This window comes from Neospora caninum, chromosome VIIb (assembly GCF_000208865.1).
Source record: "Neospora caninum Liverpool complete genome, chromosome VIIb".
In the NCBI taxonomy this organism is placed as follows: Eukaryota; Apicomplexa; class Conoidasida; order Eucoccidiorida; family Sarcocystidae; genus Neospora; species Neospora caninum.
In genome coordinates this window covers 675,604-692,740 of record NC_018394.1, presented here as the reverse complement: position 1 = coordinate 692,740, position 17,137 = coordinate 675,604, and the positions used below count along the sequence as shown (strand labels likewise).

The 17,137-nt window shown below is 57.8% G+C and overlaps 2 protein-coding genes across 2 annotated transcripts; one reads left to right on the top strand and one right to left on the bottom strand.

The window, feature by feature from the left end:
• Positions 1-2,423: 2,423 nt before the first annotated feature.
• NCLIV_024730 (Adenylosuccinate lyase, related) lies at positions 2,424-6,446 on the top strand (the record flags this gene model as incomplete). Its single annotated transcript, XM_003882668.1, has 8 exons — positions 2,424-2,516; positions 2,934-3,110; positions 3,501-3,610; positions 4,242-4,356; positions 4,713-4,849; positions 5,013-5,144; positions 5,597-5,806; positions 6,203-6,446. The coding sequence occupies 8 exons, from the start codon at positions 2,424-2,426 to the stop codon at positions 6,444-6,446; spliced, it is 1,218 nt and encodes a 405-aa protein (XP_003882717.1).
• Positions 6,447-7,897: 1,451 nt separating this feature from the next.
• NCLIV_024720 (conserved hypothetical protein) lies at positions 7,898-16,801 on the bottom strand (the record flags this gene model as incomplete). The annotated part of the gene is made up of 10 exons (XM_003882667.1): positions 7,898-8,431; positions 9,318-11,574; positions 11,930-12,010; positions 12,525-12,637; positions 12,855-12,935; positions 13,475-13,552; positions 14,428-14,499; positions 14,938-15,107; positions 15,903-16,036; positions 16,482-16,801. 10 exons carry the CDS (start codon positions 16,799-16,801, stop codon positions 7,898-7,900), a joined length of 3,840 nt encoding a protein of 1,279 aa, XP_003882716.1.
• Positions 16,802-17,137: the final 336 nt, after the last annotated feature.

Genomic DNA, 17,137 nt, shown 5'->3' with positions numbered 1-17,137 from the left:
CCTTTTAGAAGGAACGATGAAAAGGAACGAGTGTAAGGCTTAAAATCTATAGAGATCCAGGCAGATTCTCGTAACACTCAGAAACGGCGCGCTTGTCGCTAGGTGCACAAAGCCGCGGGTGTCGGGATAGAGTTTCCAGCGTTGTAGACTTTCCAGCGTGATGCGGGTTTATTGTTCGAAGCTGCGCCGGCCAAGATTCGGACAAGCCACGATGTGAGCGGCTGCACGGGCGCACAGTCGGTTTTGCGTCACCGATTTTGTCCGAGGTTTTTCAAGACGAGGTGGTCCCACGCTTGACCCCAGTGCACATGGTCCACGGCGAGTTTCTGTGGCAAATCTTGACGATAGGCAGTGCTATTCCACAGGCGCCTAACATCTTCTGCGGTAGATGAGCTACAATCCTACATCTTACTACCGATATTTTTTGGTTTCGTGCTTATAGACTAGACAGACGGTGTCAACGACTACAGTTTCCAAACATGAATACCAGCAGGATGTTGAAATCCAACGCTTGTGGCTTCGAGAACCCTTGCAGAAAAACCGCTCGCGTGGGGAATAATCTCTGGATTTGCATCTCTCTGCGTCAGTCTTCCGTGTTTTTTCTCCTCCGCGATGGCGTATCACAGGCGAGCCCGGAGGGTTCTCCCCCTCCTGTCTCGTCTCCGTCCTAGGGATCGCCGACACAGGCATGCACAGTGGTGAGGTTCCGGAGTATAGAAACTCCCAGGATACGACACCTTTTTGCAGCTGAAACGAGCGGAAACAGACGCGAAAAAGACTGTACTCTGCGGAGAAAAGAAACGCGTAAACTCCAGAGCGGTCTCTGCGGTCGCTCTCCGCAAAGTTGCAGGGAATGTGTGCGGCGAACTTGCCTCGGGGACGCGTGCTCACTTTGCACGAGGCGACGCTCGCCACTCGAACTTTGCGTTTTCTTTTGAGTTTCTCTGCGTCAGACAGATGCTGAGGCTGACCTCGAAAGAAGAAAGTGATGACGCATTCCATGGCTAGGAGGATAACCCGACTCGTGCACGGCACACGACAGTTTTCGTGTTGAGCTCGTTGGCTGAAAGGAAACGTAAAAGCAAAAATGCTGACGGCTAAGCACAACGGTTGAACTCTCCACCGGTCTCGCTCCGTTGCATAGATGTGTATGGTCATACTTTTGGACGTATGAAAGGTGACGTACGTGATTGGAAGTGCGTACATCTGCATTTGCTTCTGGAAGTGGAAACATGCATGCAAATAGATGACGCGCGTGGTTGAGTGCTCAGGTCAATCGTCTGGGCGAGAACCTTTTCCCCAGTCTTCCGTCATTCTGTCCTCTCTGTTTCCTTTTCCCTCCGTCTTTTCTCCATTTCCTCTTCGTCTGTCTCTGCTCTGCCCACCTCTCTCCTCAACGAGGAAATCAAGAGGGTTTTCCTTGCGGCGGCGTTGCTCGATGTTGAATCAAGTGCAGTCCTGTAGCCACCGGTCCCGCGAATTGAAGACGGTATTCTTTCCCCTGTTTTCTTGCACACGTCCCGCGTTGCCTCACGCGCGCTCGCCTTCCTCGGGCGACCGCTTGTATCTCTTTTTTATTCTCTTTATTCTGTTTCTTCCCCTCGCTCTCTCCGCTCGTTCTCGCCGTGTGGCCGTTTGATATCCAACATGGCGGCACCTTCCGCGTCTTCCTCTTCTTCCTCCCCTTCGCCCTCCAGCGGCGCCCCGGGTGCGTCTACAACTGAGTTTGAGTTGCTGGCGATCAGCGCGCTCGACGGCCGATACGCAAACAAGGTTGCCGGCCTCAGAGCGTCTCTTTCCGAGTTTTCCCTCATTCAAAAGCGCGCGTTGGTGATGGCAGAATGGCTCTGCTGTCTCGCTTCGCATCCTTTGGTGCAAGGCAAGCGGGGACCAGAAGCGGCGACGACTCACGCACAGAGCGGCGAAGGCGCATCCCCGCGCAAAGATCAGGCGCTCTTCCCAAGCCTCTCTGAGTCGGAGAAAGGTGAGGAGACGCCGGGAAGAGCCGAGCACAGAATACCGAACGCAGATGCGGAGACGGGAGGGGAAGAAAAAACAGAAGACCAGGAAGCCAACCTTCCACGGCAAAACGCGTAGACGAGAGACAAGGCCAAGAGTCACACGATGGAAGAGAGCCAATGGAAAGGAAAGACAAATGAGGGCCGACCAGAGAGACTGATGAGACAGGGGCTGTAGACAACCGAAATGGGAGAAGTAGGGCGTTGTGGAGTCACCATCGGGGGGAAGCGCGGTGATGAGGACACGAAGATGCCGCGGGAGAAACCTGTCGAGGCACAACAACGCCCCCTCGCTTGGAAGGGCGTTCGGGAGGACGGCGAACTCGGATCGCCCTCCACACTCATGTCCCCGCCTCCTCTTCTTCTCTTGTTCGTTTTTCTTTCCGCACAGCCTCTTTGCGGCAGATGGGGCGCTTCTCGATGGAAGACGCCCTCAAAGTGAAGGAGGTGGAGAAGAAGACCAACCACGACTTGAAAGCGGTTGAGTACGTCCTGAAGGTAAGACGCAACCCAAGCAACAGGAGATCCTATCTTTGTCCTCGGAGGCGTGCTGTTCTCTCTGCAGTCACCTGCTGATGGACATGCTTCTCCGTCCTTCGCCCGCCAAACCCGTTCCCCCGTCTCCTTCTTTTCTTTTCTTCTGTCTATACACCGCAAGGCAGACTGTTCAACCACTCAGACTCCGGGGAGCCGAACTGGTTTTAAAACCCGTTTTCCTCTCCTCTCCATGAAGATCCCCCTCGACGTCCAGTGCTGTCCAGTGCTGTCCAGTGCTGGCCATGAGGATCAGTTTCCCCGGCGGGGTTTTGAAAGGGCGAGCACGAGTCGCGAGAGAGATCTTCCCTGACCCGCTGCAGAGCGCAGAAGAAAGGCGCCTCTCGTCTCTTTCCAGTGGTGTGTCTGCTCTTCTCCCAGGAGAAACTCGAGTCGACGGAAGTGACCGCCGATCTCTCCGCCTTCACACACTTTGGCTGCACGAGTGAAGACGTGAACAATCTCGCCTTCGCTATCTGTTTCAAAGAGGCTGTCGAGAGGCAACTCCTCCCGGCCATGGAGAGTCTCGCAGAGGCGCTACACGCACGAGCCGTGGAGGTAAACGGAACGGTCCGGAGGGGAGAGACTGTCGGAGGCGAAAGACCGGAAGGTTCCGGGGAACGTCTATAGGGAGACGGGAGTGCGCACGCTTTCGACCCAGGCAAGGAAAGCCGATCTCGCCCTTTTTTCGCAGCGCGTTTTTTTTTCTGTTCTGGAAGGGGACAGAAACGCGCCGTCGAAGATCCTGTGGGGAAATTGACAGAAGAAAGGCGAAGTGAACACGATAACGGAGAGGAGAGAAGATGAAAAGGATAAAGAGGCAAGCCAGCGTGTGAGCGCAGGGCGACTGCGGTGTCTCTCGAGGGCGGAGCGCCGCGCTGACCTCTTTTTCGCGTGCCCGTCCTTCTTCCAAGAGCTGCGACTCGAGTGACGCTTGCTGTAACTCAGTGCGCCGACGTTCCGCTGCTCTCGCTCACGCATGGCCAACCTGCGACGCCCACGACGTTCGGCAAGGAGATCGCGAACTTCGAATGGCGAGTGCGCAACGCGCTCAAAAGGTAAATGCACACGAGACTGACAGCGACGCAGGTGGACGCTGGCCTGCATGGACAGGGCCCAGTCCACAGGCGTCTACGGAGAGAGACGGACACGCGTCGACGATGCTGCAGGCCTGTAGCTATACTTGCTTTACGAACGGAAAGCTGGAAAGCGATCAAGAAATTAGAGAGAGACACAGAGAGAGACGGAGCGCGAGATCAAGAGTGAGTCTGAGAGAGAGAGAACGCGAGCCGGGAAGAGTCTCACACAGGGATTCTGTCTACACGCACATCACGATGCAGACGGGTCGGCGAGAGCTGAAACGCGTACGTATCTACCCTATAGGAGTCATCGCCCCACCCATGCATGCGCACGCAGCGCTCTTCTTTCCTCTACATTTCCATGCGTATTCAAGTATGCACATGGATGCACTTTTCCGCATGTGCTGGTGCTCTGTTATATATGTAACTGGATAGAAACACCGAGAGCGATCACGACAACTCCAGATGTTTATCTCTCAGCCTACGCGATCTGTTGTGCTGGACGAGATAGGAGCCTGTCTTTCTCGCCTGTCCCGACTCGTGAGGCTCTGGCGTTTCTCCCCTTTTCTTCGGGTTTCGATTGCGGTTTCTTTTTCTCTCTTCGCTTCAGAGTCCGAGAGGTGGATTTCCGAGGCAAGTACAATGGAGCTGTGGGGAACTTCAACGCCCTCGTTGTCGCCGACGCACGCGTCGCCTGGCCTGTCGTGGCGCGCGATTTCGTCGAGGTACGGACGGCGGCGCGGGGGGACGACAAACACGGTCGTGGCTGCCTTTCGCTTGTCTCTTTCTCTCCTTTTCCCGCTTCGCTTCATTCTACCCTTCGTCTCGGTGACTCAGCGCAAGATCCTCGCAGTGCGTATACCGGTGGACGCACTCTCGGAAAGGCGTCTTCGCGGTCGTCTCGTGTTCGTTCGCCACTCGGCCTTTTGCGTTCTCTCTGGCGTATGTTTCCGGTTTCTCTGGGGCTCCGTTTGCCTTCCTCCCCCCCACGACGGGTTCAGTTTTTCCCCCCGCGTGGTGTCCCTCGCGTGCATCCCTCTCTTGGCCGTCCGCCGTTCCTCTTTGCGCTGCGCCTTCTCAGAGTATGGGACTCGTGTACCAACCATACAGCACGCAGATTGAGCAGCACGACTGGCTCGCGGAGCTTTGCGACGCCTTCGCGCGCTTCAACTCGATCCTCCTCGATTTTGATCGCGACATGTGGCTGTACATCTCGAGGTACGTCCCCGCTGTGTAGCGACGAGCCCCTGCTGGCTCTGCGAGAGCAGGAGTTGACGATGGGCGACGTTGCCTCAGACCTAGACGTGGCGTAGTGAGTGGGTCCGAATGCGGCGTCTGGAGTTAAATTCCCTTCGGTCTGCATGCGCCCCGTGCGGCGCAGAGACTTGCTGAAGCTGCGCGTCGTCGCCGGCGAGGTCGGGAGCTCGACGATGCCCCACAAGGTGAATCCGATTGACTTCGAGAACTCGGAGGGAAACCTGGAACTCGCGAACGCGCTGCTTCGCTTCTTCAGGTAAGCCGCGGAGCCCAAGGCGCGGAAAGGACAAACGCAGACGCGCCCACAGAAAAAAGAGATGCGAAAACCCGGAACCTACACCTGGAGAAGTCGACGCCCCTCAACCCGCAGGGAGAGCAATCTGCGGCTCACCACCCCACATGCACCAATATGCACAGCTATATATATGTATATATATGTATATGGATGTGCATAGATGTACATCTATGTATGTGTATAGATGCATATATATATATATATATATGTATATATGCATATATATATATATATATATGCATGTGTGTATGTGTATGTGTATTTATGTATATATAAATGCGTATAATTAATCTGCATGTTTGCATCGGTGAACATGTGTGTACAAGCGCATGCATGTATGCACATATGGGGGATATGAGTGAATGAGAATCGCTCCACAGTGTGTGTTTTCTGTGTTTGTTTTGTGGGTTTAGCACGAAGCTCCCGGTCTCGCGAATGCAGAGAGATTTGTCGGACTCGACCGTTTTGCGAAATGTCGGAGTCGCGTTTGGACACTGCCTGGTTGCGTACGAATCCACAAAGAAGGGACTCGGCCGAGTCGACGTGAATCGTGCAGCAATGCTGAGAGAGCTCGAGAACCACTGGGCAGTCCTCGGCGAGCCGATGCAAACCGTGTTGAGGAAGTAAGGCCGGAGCCGCAAGGACGCAGCAGCGACGGGCGTCGTGGCAGAAACCGCGAATCAGCGAAGAAGCCGAAGCGAGAGGGGACCGAGCTTGCGACCTATCGAAGGAGGCAGATGTCGAGAACGGAGGGAAGGGGGTAGGGCAAGGAGTCGGCCCCGGCTGTCTGAGAGGGGACGAAGGGATGGTTTCACGGCCGTGTCGGACTGCTTCCGCCTCTGACCCAAGTCCGGGCGTTCGCGAGCGCCGTACACTCGAGGCGAGGAGCGTCGACAGACCCGAGAACTCGGGAAGCTCCACAGGGCCCCCGCGGGCCTCGCGCCCGCGTCGCCAGGGAACGCGCGGAGACACGCCGTGAATTTCGCCGGTGTGTGTGGTGATTTGCGTCCCTTTGTCAGGAGGGGAGTGAGGAACGCGTACGAGAAGTTGAAGAGCGCGACTCGGGGACAAGCAATCGACAAAGAACGCATGCAAGACATCGTGGAAGCGTGCGGCGCAGATCTCCTTCCTGAAGATGTCGACGCCTTGCGCTCTCTCACTCCCGCAACCTACACGGGGTTGGCGGCGGAACTCGCGAGGACGGTCGTCGACGCAGTGAAGGAAGAGAGCTCAAAAAAAAGGCAAAAGACAGAGACTCTCTAGCTCTCCGGCCGCTGTCGCGTTCTCACGAAAAAGGCAGACTCGCCGGGACGCATCCGCCGCGCTAGAAGAAAAGGTTGAAAACTCAGAGACCACCAATCGAATACACCTCCACGAACGCTTCCATATATATATATATATATATATATATAGAGAGAGAGAGAGATAGATACAGAGCTGGCCGTCGCTGTGAGGTGATGGGAAGAGACCGGGCGGGTTACGCGGAGAGGAAGGAACAGCACGGAGAGCGGGCCCTACGTGAAGTCGAGGAGGTTAAGCCCGGCGAGACCGAAGCGCCACGGGGGAAAGTGTAGTCGAGAGAAGCGGAACGGGAGAGAAGACTCAGAGCTGCAGAGATCTGCATGAGGATCCTGAGGAGAGGGAGAACCTCGAGACACTGACCCGCGTTCTCGGCCCGAAGAAGACGCCGCAGGCGCTGCGGAGACTGACGGGGCGGCGCCAGAATCCCTCTTTGCCCAGTCGGCAGTGAGACTGTCTCGTGTAAAGCCTCGTCCCTCCAAGTATATGCGAAGCACATGGCGGTTGTCTCGCTTCGCCTTTCTTTGTATCACCGTCTTCTGCCTTGACGCTCTTGTGGCTCGACGCAAAGCGAAGATACGGCAGCGTTACCAAGCGTGTATTCTCGGCTTTACTTCACCGTGTTTTCGCGAACCTCGACTTCCCAGGCAAGGCGCGACTACAGACAGGCTGTGAAGACGCGACCGCCTCTCTAGGAACACCGAGTTGACGGCCTTTCCCCGCGACACACACGGTGGCATCACATGAGACTTATACGACACACTGTTGTACATCTTTGTGATGATAAAGTCAACTTCCACTCGTCGTCTGTAAATCTTTTCGGAAACGCATCTTTCACATGTACACTGGACACGCCTCTCCTGCCCCTCTACGCAGCCACATGCATTTCTACGCTTACGTGCAAACACAACGCCATAGCGCAATGCCTCCTAGATACCTGCAGAGCTCCTCTGCACCACAGATATATATATATATATACATGTATATATATGTATATATATATATATATGTATATATTCAGTGCGCACGACGTAGTGACTGACGCGCTTTCAACTGACGAGCGATGCGCTTTGCTTTGCACAGGCAGCCGCCAGTTCGTTCGCGCGCGTCGTTTCGCGTTCGCGAGACGCGGCGCGGTGAAGCTTTCGCGGGCGCTGGGGAATTGGCCTTGGTGGGCCACGCCCGCAACGTCGCCCGTTCCCTCTCGACACCAGGGAGCGGGCGGCGACGGAGACACACAAAAACGAATTCAAAGGCGCACAGTCTCCCCGGAATGCGTGGGTTTGAGTGTGAAGCGTGAGACACCACACCCAGCCAAGAGCGGACGGGAATCTGCAATGAGAGACGACACTGCCGTTTTTCCGGATTTTCGTTGCGCGTTCTCTTGTCTCTTTCTCCTGGCTGAGCGACCGCGCTCACTCTTCCTTCGAAACGGACCCGCTCGGGCTGTCCGTGCCACGCACCTTGTCGCTCGGTTTCTCGTCCTCTTTTGTCGTCAGCGTCGCGGCCGACGCCTGAATGATTCTCAACTGCACGCCGGACTTTGACTCGGACACGAGATGGCCCCGTTGACCCGACCCCGCCGCCGCCCTACTCCCTCCCCCCTCACCCAGGCTGGTCCGAGAGTCTTCCGCCAAGCGGTCTTGCCGCAGAGTCTCCAGCGTCTCTCCCGTCTCGTCCCGCGTGGCTGCGCCGGGGTCTCCTGGAACCGAAGAACCTGAGGACGCGTCTTCACTCCCCGGCGTTTTCTCGCCGCTCCTCGCCTTCTCCGGTCGTGCTCGCAGCGTCTTCGGCCTCGCCTTCGGAACGAGCGTTTTGGCGCGAACGAGTGGGACAGACGACGGCGCCGAAGACGCAGAAGAGGAAGAAGTCTCCAGATAGCCGCCTTCCTCCTTCTCCGCCTTCTCCGGGACACCGCTGGGGGGCCAGGCAGCCGGCGAAGCTGCGCCCTGTAACAACGAAGGGAAACCAGAGACAGGCGTGTCGCACGAAGATTGGAGGGAGCAGAGGTGGAAACAACCCCTGGACGTTTCGGCACTTCGTGGAGTCTGAAGCGAAAGGCAAAAGCCGTGCGGGAGAGGAGAACACACGGCAAGCAAACGCGGGAAAGTCCGGCGACACCAGGTGAGGGCGACAGCCGATTAAGCGCGCCAAACGAGGAGACCCCCGAAGACACAGAACTGCCGGCAGAAAAACGTAACATGCCAAACAACGGAGACCGATGAGACTCAGTGGCCGAGAACAAAGAACAAGGAGAAGCGAAGTTCCAAGAAACAACAAACAAGACGCGACACAAACCCCTGATGAATTCAGAAACGCACGGGGAACAAACAGGCTCTCCTCGTGTTCTCTCCGTGGCGCTCGTTCTCTCTCTCGTGTTCTCTCTGCGTCGCTTGTTCTCTCTCTCGTGTTCTCTCTGCGTCGCTTGTTCTCTCTCTCGTGTTCTCTCTGCGTCGCTTGTTCTCTCTCTCGTGTTCTCTCTGCGTCGCTTGTTCTCTCTCTCGTGTTCTCTCTGCGTCGCTTGTTCTCTCTCTCGGGTTCTCTCCGTAGCGCTTGTTCTCTCTCGTGTTCTCTCCGTGCCGCTTGTTGTCTCCCTCGTGTTCTCTCCGTGGCGCTTGTTCTCTCTCTCGTGTTCTCTCGGCGGCGCTTGTTCTCTCTCTCGTGTTCTTTCTGCGTCGCTTGTTCTCTCTCTCGTGTTCTCTCTGCGTCGCTTGTTCTCTCCCTCGTGTTCTCTCTGCGTTGCGGCTTCTCTCTTTGCCTTTTGTCTCTCTCTCCGCGTCTCTCTGCGTTCGTGCGCGTCTACGTGAAGCGCCTTGCAACCGGAAGCGAACTCACCCTCCCCGCAGTCGCGAACGCAGAGGCGAGTGGCCGTTGTCCCTGCTCCGTCAAACTCCCTCGGGTCTCCCGCGTAGGCAGTTCCTGCCGGCGTCGATCGGCCTCACTCAACTCCAAGGCGCGGATGATGTCGGTCGACGTCGGCGAAGAGAATGAGGAAGGCATGTGGGAGCTCTTTTCTCCAGAGCCGCGTTGCACGCGCTCGTCGAACCCACCCGTTTCTTCTGCCTCGATCTCTCGAACTGTAAACGTCTCCACTTCGCCGTTCGTTTTCGTCCCGGCTTCTCGACTCACGCTTCCCCGGAGCGCCGCCACTCGCGTCCCTGCGTCGCCATGATGCTCGCCTTCGGAGACACCCTCTCGGGTCTGTGCATGCAGCCGCGGCGGCACGTCGCTTCTCTCCGGAGGCGTCTCGGCCTCTGCGCGGCGCTCCACAATGCCTTCGAGGCTGTGAAACACCGCGCCGCCTCCCAGACCTTCCTCGAGGCGCCCAGAAGAGCTCGGCAGACTCTCGTAGTGTCTGAGGATTTCCTGTTCGCGCTGATCGGGCCCGCGGCGGTCGGCAAGGCGCGAGGCGACAGCCTCCGTTCTGGGAACTCGGCCGGCAATCAGTTCCAACGTTCGCCGCGTCACGCGGGAGGCTGCGCGAGGCCAGCCAGGTCCGTCGTCGGGAGCTTCGCGGGCAAGACCGGAACTTTGCAGGTCGGCGGAGGTCCGCCCCGCGGCGCGCGGCAGCCTGACGTCGCTCTTCCCGGAAAGGACTCGGTCATCTGTCTCCAGGCGTCTCCCGACGGTCGAGAGAACGGAGACTGCCTCCGCGCCCACCAACTGCGACGTTCTCTGGACAGCCGACCTCTGGACGGGACCCAAGTGACGGCCGAGAGCGCGGCCTTTCTCGGGAGAGCCTCGTTGCGCCGACCGCAGTCTGCCTTCTCGGTCTCCGCGGTCTCCCTCGCGGGGCTCTGGGACGCCGAAGAAGGCCTGCGCGCCCAGCGGAGGCGCCACACTCCCCCGACTCCGGTCCGCCGCCCCAGGCGATTCCTCCGGACTTTTCGGACGGCGCCTGGCTCCACCGGTCCAGTCCTGTTCCTCTTCCGCGTTGCGGTCCTTCACCCAACTTCTGGACGAGGTCGCCTGGAAGGCTGGACTCGAGACTGTGCGCGTCTTTCCTAGGAGGCTCGACACAGTTCGGCTCGGGGCGGCGAAGGAATACCGCTTCTTGCTCAGAGAAGACAAAGATGTGACGAGCGGCTTCGCTCGCCCGCCCTTCGTCTTCGATCCTTCCGAGCGCCTGCTTCCGCGATGGCTGCGGTGACTCAACCTCGGGCCGAGAGGCAGGAGCGAGACCGGCGTGCGCTCGAGAAAGTCGTACACTCCCTGGCGTTGGGGAGCCTGTTTGCGCGCCTCTCCCCCCTCGCCCTCGCGGAGTTCTCGCGCTTCGGCCGCCTCGCCGAAAAGGTGGGAACGCGGTCTGGCCTTCAACGGCCCTTCGAGAACGTGCCCAGCGTCTCGAGAGGTGCTCTGGACTTCGACGACCGGCGGCGTCTCCGTCTCGCGTCGCGGCTTCTTATCGAGTTCGTCGGCGGCTGGGCGCGCGACCACCGCCGAATCCGGCAGCACACCCGAGAGCGCGCTCTCTCTCTCGCCTTCCCTCGCCTTCTTGCCGACCTCCCTCGCGGCGCTCGGGCTGCCGGTGCCTCCGAGGAAGACCGTCGCGGACTCGGGGCCTGCGTCGCTCACCGAGCTCAACGCCCGCGACAGCTCCCGTGTCCGCTCCGGAGACGCGGCGAGGCGCGCCGCTGCCGAGGTGCGGGGCGTCGCCTGGGGAGTCGGAACCGTCCTTGCAAGACGCGGCGCACTCGCGCGACCTTCACTCAGGAGCGAAGAACGGAACCCGGAAGGCGAGACGGCCAGCCGCCCACCTGACCCGAGCGCAGATGTGGGTGGTCGCGCGTGCGCGCTCCTTCCTGGTTCTGGTGCAGGCCGACTCAGGGACGGCCGCCCACGAGCGGGGTCGGGCACAGAGAGCGCTCCCGTGCTGCGTCGCGAAGGCGGGAGAGGCACCAGCCTCTCTCCCTCCGCGAAGGCCTTTCGAGTCACGGAGAGGTGACGCGGAGAAGGCGAGAAAGACCCGCGTCCGACCGCACCACCAGCCTTCTTCGCGGGCCCCTGTGCCGCTGCATGCGCTGGCGAAGCAGACGACGCGACATGGCGCTGATAAAAGATGTGGTTCGCCTTCCACTTCCGCAACTCATCTCTGACAGAAAGAAGAATCGACCGGGACAGGGAACTACAAACATCCCCCCGCCGTCTCCCCGAGAGCCAACATACACACGGGTGAAAACCTATACCTATCTATCTTCGTGGATGTGTCTGTAGCTGTGTGCAGATGCATGCCTCTGCACAGTCACAGACCGTTCTCCGTGGCGCTGCGGGGACTTGTGGAAGTACAGACACGTGTGTGATGCCAGGACTCCGTGTCTGTTCGTCGTGCGACTCGGTGACGCCGCGTGCCTCGTGTCAACTGCGGCATGCCCGCGAAAGGGAGAGCTGGATTTCGCCGCTCAGACGCCCTCGCCTCGTTCGCTTCTCGACTCAGTCCCAGTCCTCACCTTTCCTTCTCCACCTTTCCAATCCGCTCCAGCAACTCGCGGTACTTGTCTCCGAGGTTCCTCTGGTCTTCTTCTTTCGCTCTGAAAAGGGCCGAGACACGCGAAACGAGCCGAGAGAAACGAGCGACCCCACACTTCACGTTCCGTTTAGAGCGGCGGCCGCCCAGCAGCAGCCCGACAAGATCGAGCAGGAGAAAAGAGACAGAGAGGTGTGCAGAGCACGCAGGCGCGAGACAAAGATGGTGCCTCAGCTTCGTCTCCGCGGCGTCGCAGAGACGCGCAATGCCGGCTTCGTGGCGCTCGAGAAGCGACGAATTCCGGTACTGTGACGTGCAGAGGAGGGCTGTCGGAAGTGTGTGCTGGAGCCTGTGTTCGAGCCGTTCCCATGCGTCCTCTCTTCTCCTTTAACCCCTCCCGACGCTGGGATGCGAATGGACCGGTGAACGCAATGACGCGGGGTGAACCTGTGAGTTTTCTGTCTGTCTGCGGACTTCGCTGGGTCGACGCCGTCGCCTCATCACTACGAACGGTCCGTGTGCGATTCTTTCTGGGAAACGGGGAACACCGGTCTTTTCTCGGGTGTACACTTGCTCACTTTCGTGTGCCAAGGAGGAGCCTCAGCTGAACGATCCGTCGATTTCTGTCATCCACATCGCTCTTCAGTTTCCGGATTTCTGCCTCTTGCTGCGCGAGCCTGCGCTCCACTTTCTGAGACGGCGTTGAGAGACACAGTGACCCAGCAGGCAATGCGCAGGAGAGCCCAAAGTCGACGCATGCGCCCAAAACCCCGAAACGGCTCTCTAGCCGTGTGTGTACTCCCCGAAAAAGACACATGTGTTTAAAAAGATAAAGGACAGGAGAGTTGCGTGCGAGTCAAATTCACACCAGGCTCGGGAAATCCACGACTCACCGCTGGAAAACCTACCTCGTGTTTGTTCTGCCACAGACGGCGACCCCTCTGCGCCTTCTCCACCTCCGTCGTCGGGACCATGCGGTCGTTTATAGGCTGAAAGAGGAAGCAGGAAACCGAACGCTTAAGAAAAACGGTCCTCTCGAAAAACGTGGCACGTGTGAAACAAACGGTGTGGGGAAACACAGGCGCACCGCCTGGAAGAAACGCCCAAACGCTCAGTGCCGTCGTCTCTCCTTTGGAGCGGCCCCCCCCCTCCCATAATTCTATCGCGCTGTTTATACAGAGCGAGAAATGAACACATGCAAAGGTGGATATGTATACTTATATATATATATATATATGCATATACACATAGGTACATATATATATATATATATACATACATACATACATACATACATACATACATACATACATACATACATACATACATACATACATACATACATACGGGTGCAATTAGGGACGTAAGGTGTACGAAGCGAAGCTCTCGCTTCGCTGCCCGCGAGTGAACGACAGAGGACAGGCCTCCCTCGCGTTCATAAACAGTAAGCGTCAGCCTCTGGTGTGCGGTTTCCTCTGCGTCTCTGCGACACATCGTGTTCGGCGCAAAAGCGCGAGGTTCTGCCTACCTCGAGGAGAAGGTCAGCGGGAACTTCGGCCAGCAGTCCTTTCTTGAACAGTTGGGCATCTAGAGCGAGGACATCCACCTGAGTGGGGACGGCGAAGACACAAATAGCCAGAACAGGCGACGAAATGCGACAAATCCCCCAGGCAATGCGACTCGCAAACACGAAGCAAGGGGCTATCCTCACCCACGCATATATGCCGTGCTCGACTCCAGTTTTTGGAAACGGGGCAAAAACGGAGGATCCGCGCTCTAAGTCCCACTTCCCAGACGCAAAGACGGCGCGTCGGAGGCGAAACGACTGACGTGCCCGCGCCTTCCGGCAGAGACGAGAAAACGGTGGGACGCCACTATGGATGTGTAGGAACGTTCACAGCGCAGACTCCCCTCGAGGTCGGAAAAACAGCCTTCGTATTATCCCTTTGGATAGACATGGCCCGCGAGACAAAAACGGAAAGATGTGTTCTCTCGAAGCCACGAAGAGAAGACGCGAACCGTGCAGCAAAGAGAGAAGAAAGGAACGGCAGCTATAAGGCGTTTCTGGCATCCGCAGTTTCTCCCTCTACAAGGGCCGTAGATCGAAAACTGAGAGCGATCGGGTGAAAGCTTGGAAACAGCCTGCGGCTGGCGAGGGTGTACGAGGCCGCAAACCGCGGGCGCGCGCCGAGCTCCCGCCCCGCCTGGCCGTTTTTTATACTTTGGAACGAAAAAGAAACGTGCGTGTCCTGAGCTTTTTCCATTCCAAGCTTCGCATCCCTCTGTGGTTCTCCGGGTTTCCCTCTAGGAAACGTGGGTGGGGTTCGCACCCCACCCACGTTTCCTTCGCGGACAATTCTTCCCCCTCTCCGTGTTCCCCTTCTTCCTCCTTTTTCTGCGTCACGCCGGAGAGTCCCGTCCGCCGAGAGCGCCTCGGCGCAAGGCTCCGCCACTGACGGTCGGCACAGCAAAAAGGCTCACCTCCAGCCGTCGAATGCCGTCTCCGACGGTCCTCACCAGAGCGTCGTAGTCGCAGTGCCCGTCAATGATGAACTAGCGAGAGTAAACCGAACAAAGAGAAAGGCGAGATAAAGAGAGAGGTGGGAAAACGAAGAGGCAACCTCAACGGACTGTGGCAGACAGATGAAGCGAAGAAATCCCAGGACGTCCTTCGCACCCGCGGACCAACATCTCTGTCGGCCAGGCCTGAAGACGGCGCCTGGCACGGCTGCTTAGTAGCGCACACGAAGGAGATGCAACGAGGTTCTCATCCTTCCCCAACCGTCCGGATACACTGTTGCCCGGAATGGGTGAGTATTCGGGAAAACGTAGATACCGCACGCCTTCCACCTTTCCCTCCTGGCCGCTCCCACTGCTTGTCTTCCCTGTTCCCCCTCGAAGCCAGGGCGGGCTCTGAGAGCTTTGGTGAGAACTCCGAGGCGCTTCCCGCTGTTCCGCGATTCTTCCTGTCGGCAGCTTGGCTTGGCTTACCTCGCACGCGGCGATGTCTCGCGCGAATGCTTGCACGGCCTTCTTCATGTCCAAGTACGAGGCTCTCAACTGATTTCGTTCTTCCTCGAGGGCTGCCTGCTGGTCTTGCAGAGCCTCGGCGAATCGCTTCAGCACTTCTAGCTGGTCCTGAGCCTTGCCAAGGCTCGTCTCTGTTTCGGAGGGAACAGGTGCGACACAGAGAGACAGTGGAAATCGCTCACAGCCGCCAGAGATAGCTAGAAGCCAGCTTCGGCAAATATGTTGCAAAGTGATCCCCGAGATCCACACAGCTTTTTGAAGCGATTCGGCAAAAAACAGACGCTGAACGGGAAAGGAGAAGAAAACAATCGAGTGGCCTCATTTCGCCGCCGAAGTCTCCTGTCTCTCGACCATTGCCCCACTTGCCCCGTTCGTCCTTGATTGGTTCTCATGTGTACATGGAAAAGCTAGCCGACGAACGACTGAAAATGAACTGCAGAGGCGAACGCCTACGTATATTTACATCTACAGAGAGAGCGATGTGCTGATAGAAAGAGACTCGCGGATGAGCGGCGTGCACCTACAAGATGCGCCGCAGCATTTCGTTCCAGCATGCAGATCTGTATGCGGTTTGAGACCGGCTGCGTTCCGAATCGATCTACCCTCCCGCACAACGCCACTCATCAATGTTTGTATCTTTTTCTCTCATGACTGTGCATTAGAAAGACACAGACAGGCAAGAAGCCGGCTTTTGAGGCATCAGGCCGGCTCGCCCGAACGCCACGGCCTGCGCGCTCCGACAGCTGCAAAGCAAAAACTCTCTTGTCTGATGATCCTCCCAGAAGGCCGAGGATACGAACAAATTCACGCGTCAAACATCTCAAGCTGTAACCAAATCGACCTGCGTTTCGTGTTGCCAAACATGTGCACGGAAACTCGGCTCTGTTTCAGGTTCGACTTCCTCTCGCCCTCCCGCGCGTGCTCACGTGTTGCTGTCAGCTGCGCCTGCTTTTGCTTCAGCGTTTCGCTAGAGCTCAGAATCTTGTCTTGCATCGCCGCGTTTGCCTCTCTGAGCAGCTGTTCCTCCTCCAGCAGCTTTTGGACCACGCTGGCGGCTTCGCTGCCAGCCAGACACACACACAGACACACACACACATCCCCGCGGGGGCTGAAAAGACTCTTTCCTTCGATGCGCGAAGCCTAGCCATCCCCAACGGCTTCTAAAAGGCTTGGAACTCTAACAGAGCTTTCATTGTGAGGGACGAGGGGACCGCCTCGCGTGCAAGGAGACAGCCGGCCTCAGAAGAAAGGAAACAGTCGGCCTCAGAAGAAAGGAGACAGTCGCGTTAGTAGCGTAGCCACTAATGCGTTCCGGTCCCCCGACACGCGGTGGATTCGCAGTCTGCGTATCCGTTAGAGTTGCGTGTAAGCGCTTGGCGTCTTCTGCTCTAGCACTCTGTGCATGCGCATGTGTACAGTGTGTAATTTGTTGTCAGGTGCCGGAAGAACTGACAGCCGACGCGCGAAGGCCATTGCCTGTTCCGTTGTCGGTTCGGCGCGCGTACCTTTTGACTTGGTGGATGTGGTTCGTGTCTTCTCTCCGCAGCGTCTGCAGGGACTTCAGGAGTTGCTGGTTCTCTTGAATCAGCTGGCCGCACATTTCCTCCTTCATTAACAGTCTACCCTTTGTGACCTCGAGTTCTTCCCTGAGCAGTCCGAAGCTGCCTCCACTCTTGGTCTTGAGCCCCTGGACCGGAAAGGTAGACGAGAGAAAAGGATCTCGCGGCGGCGAACGAAAGAACGCCCCGCGCCTGTCGCCGACACCCACCATGTGGGTGCCACACGTCGACGCGCAGAAGCCGGCGTTCTCCCGCGAGAGGGCCATGGTGTGGGGAGCGGAAGAAGAGGGAAATGAAAAGCTTGCGACCGAGGCAGACAGGGCGGGGACAGTGTCGCGAAGACGGACTCAGAGCAGGCACCGGCCGCGAGAAGGGCTGGGCGAACTGAGGCGCCCAGGCGGCTCTAACCAGAGAAACGACGCTGACGGGAGAACGGAACAGGAATCAAGGGGACAAAGGGGACAAGAGGCGAACCGCTGCCATAGTGTGCCGTCAGGGGGGGGGAGGGGTGCGCAGAGAACCGGAAGCGACGCGGAGGCTGCGCAGCAGAGATTCCTTCGGGGCGCAGTCAACGTCGAGAAGAAAAGGAAGACAAAACCCGA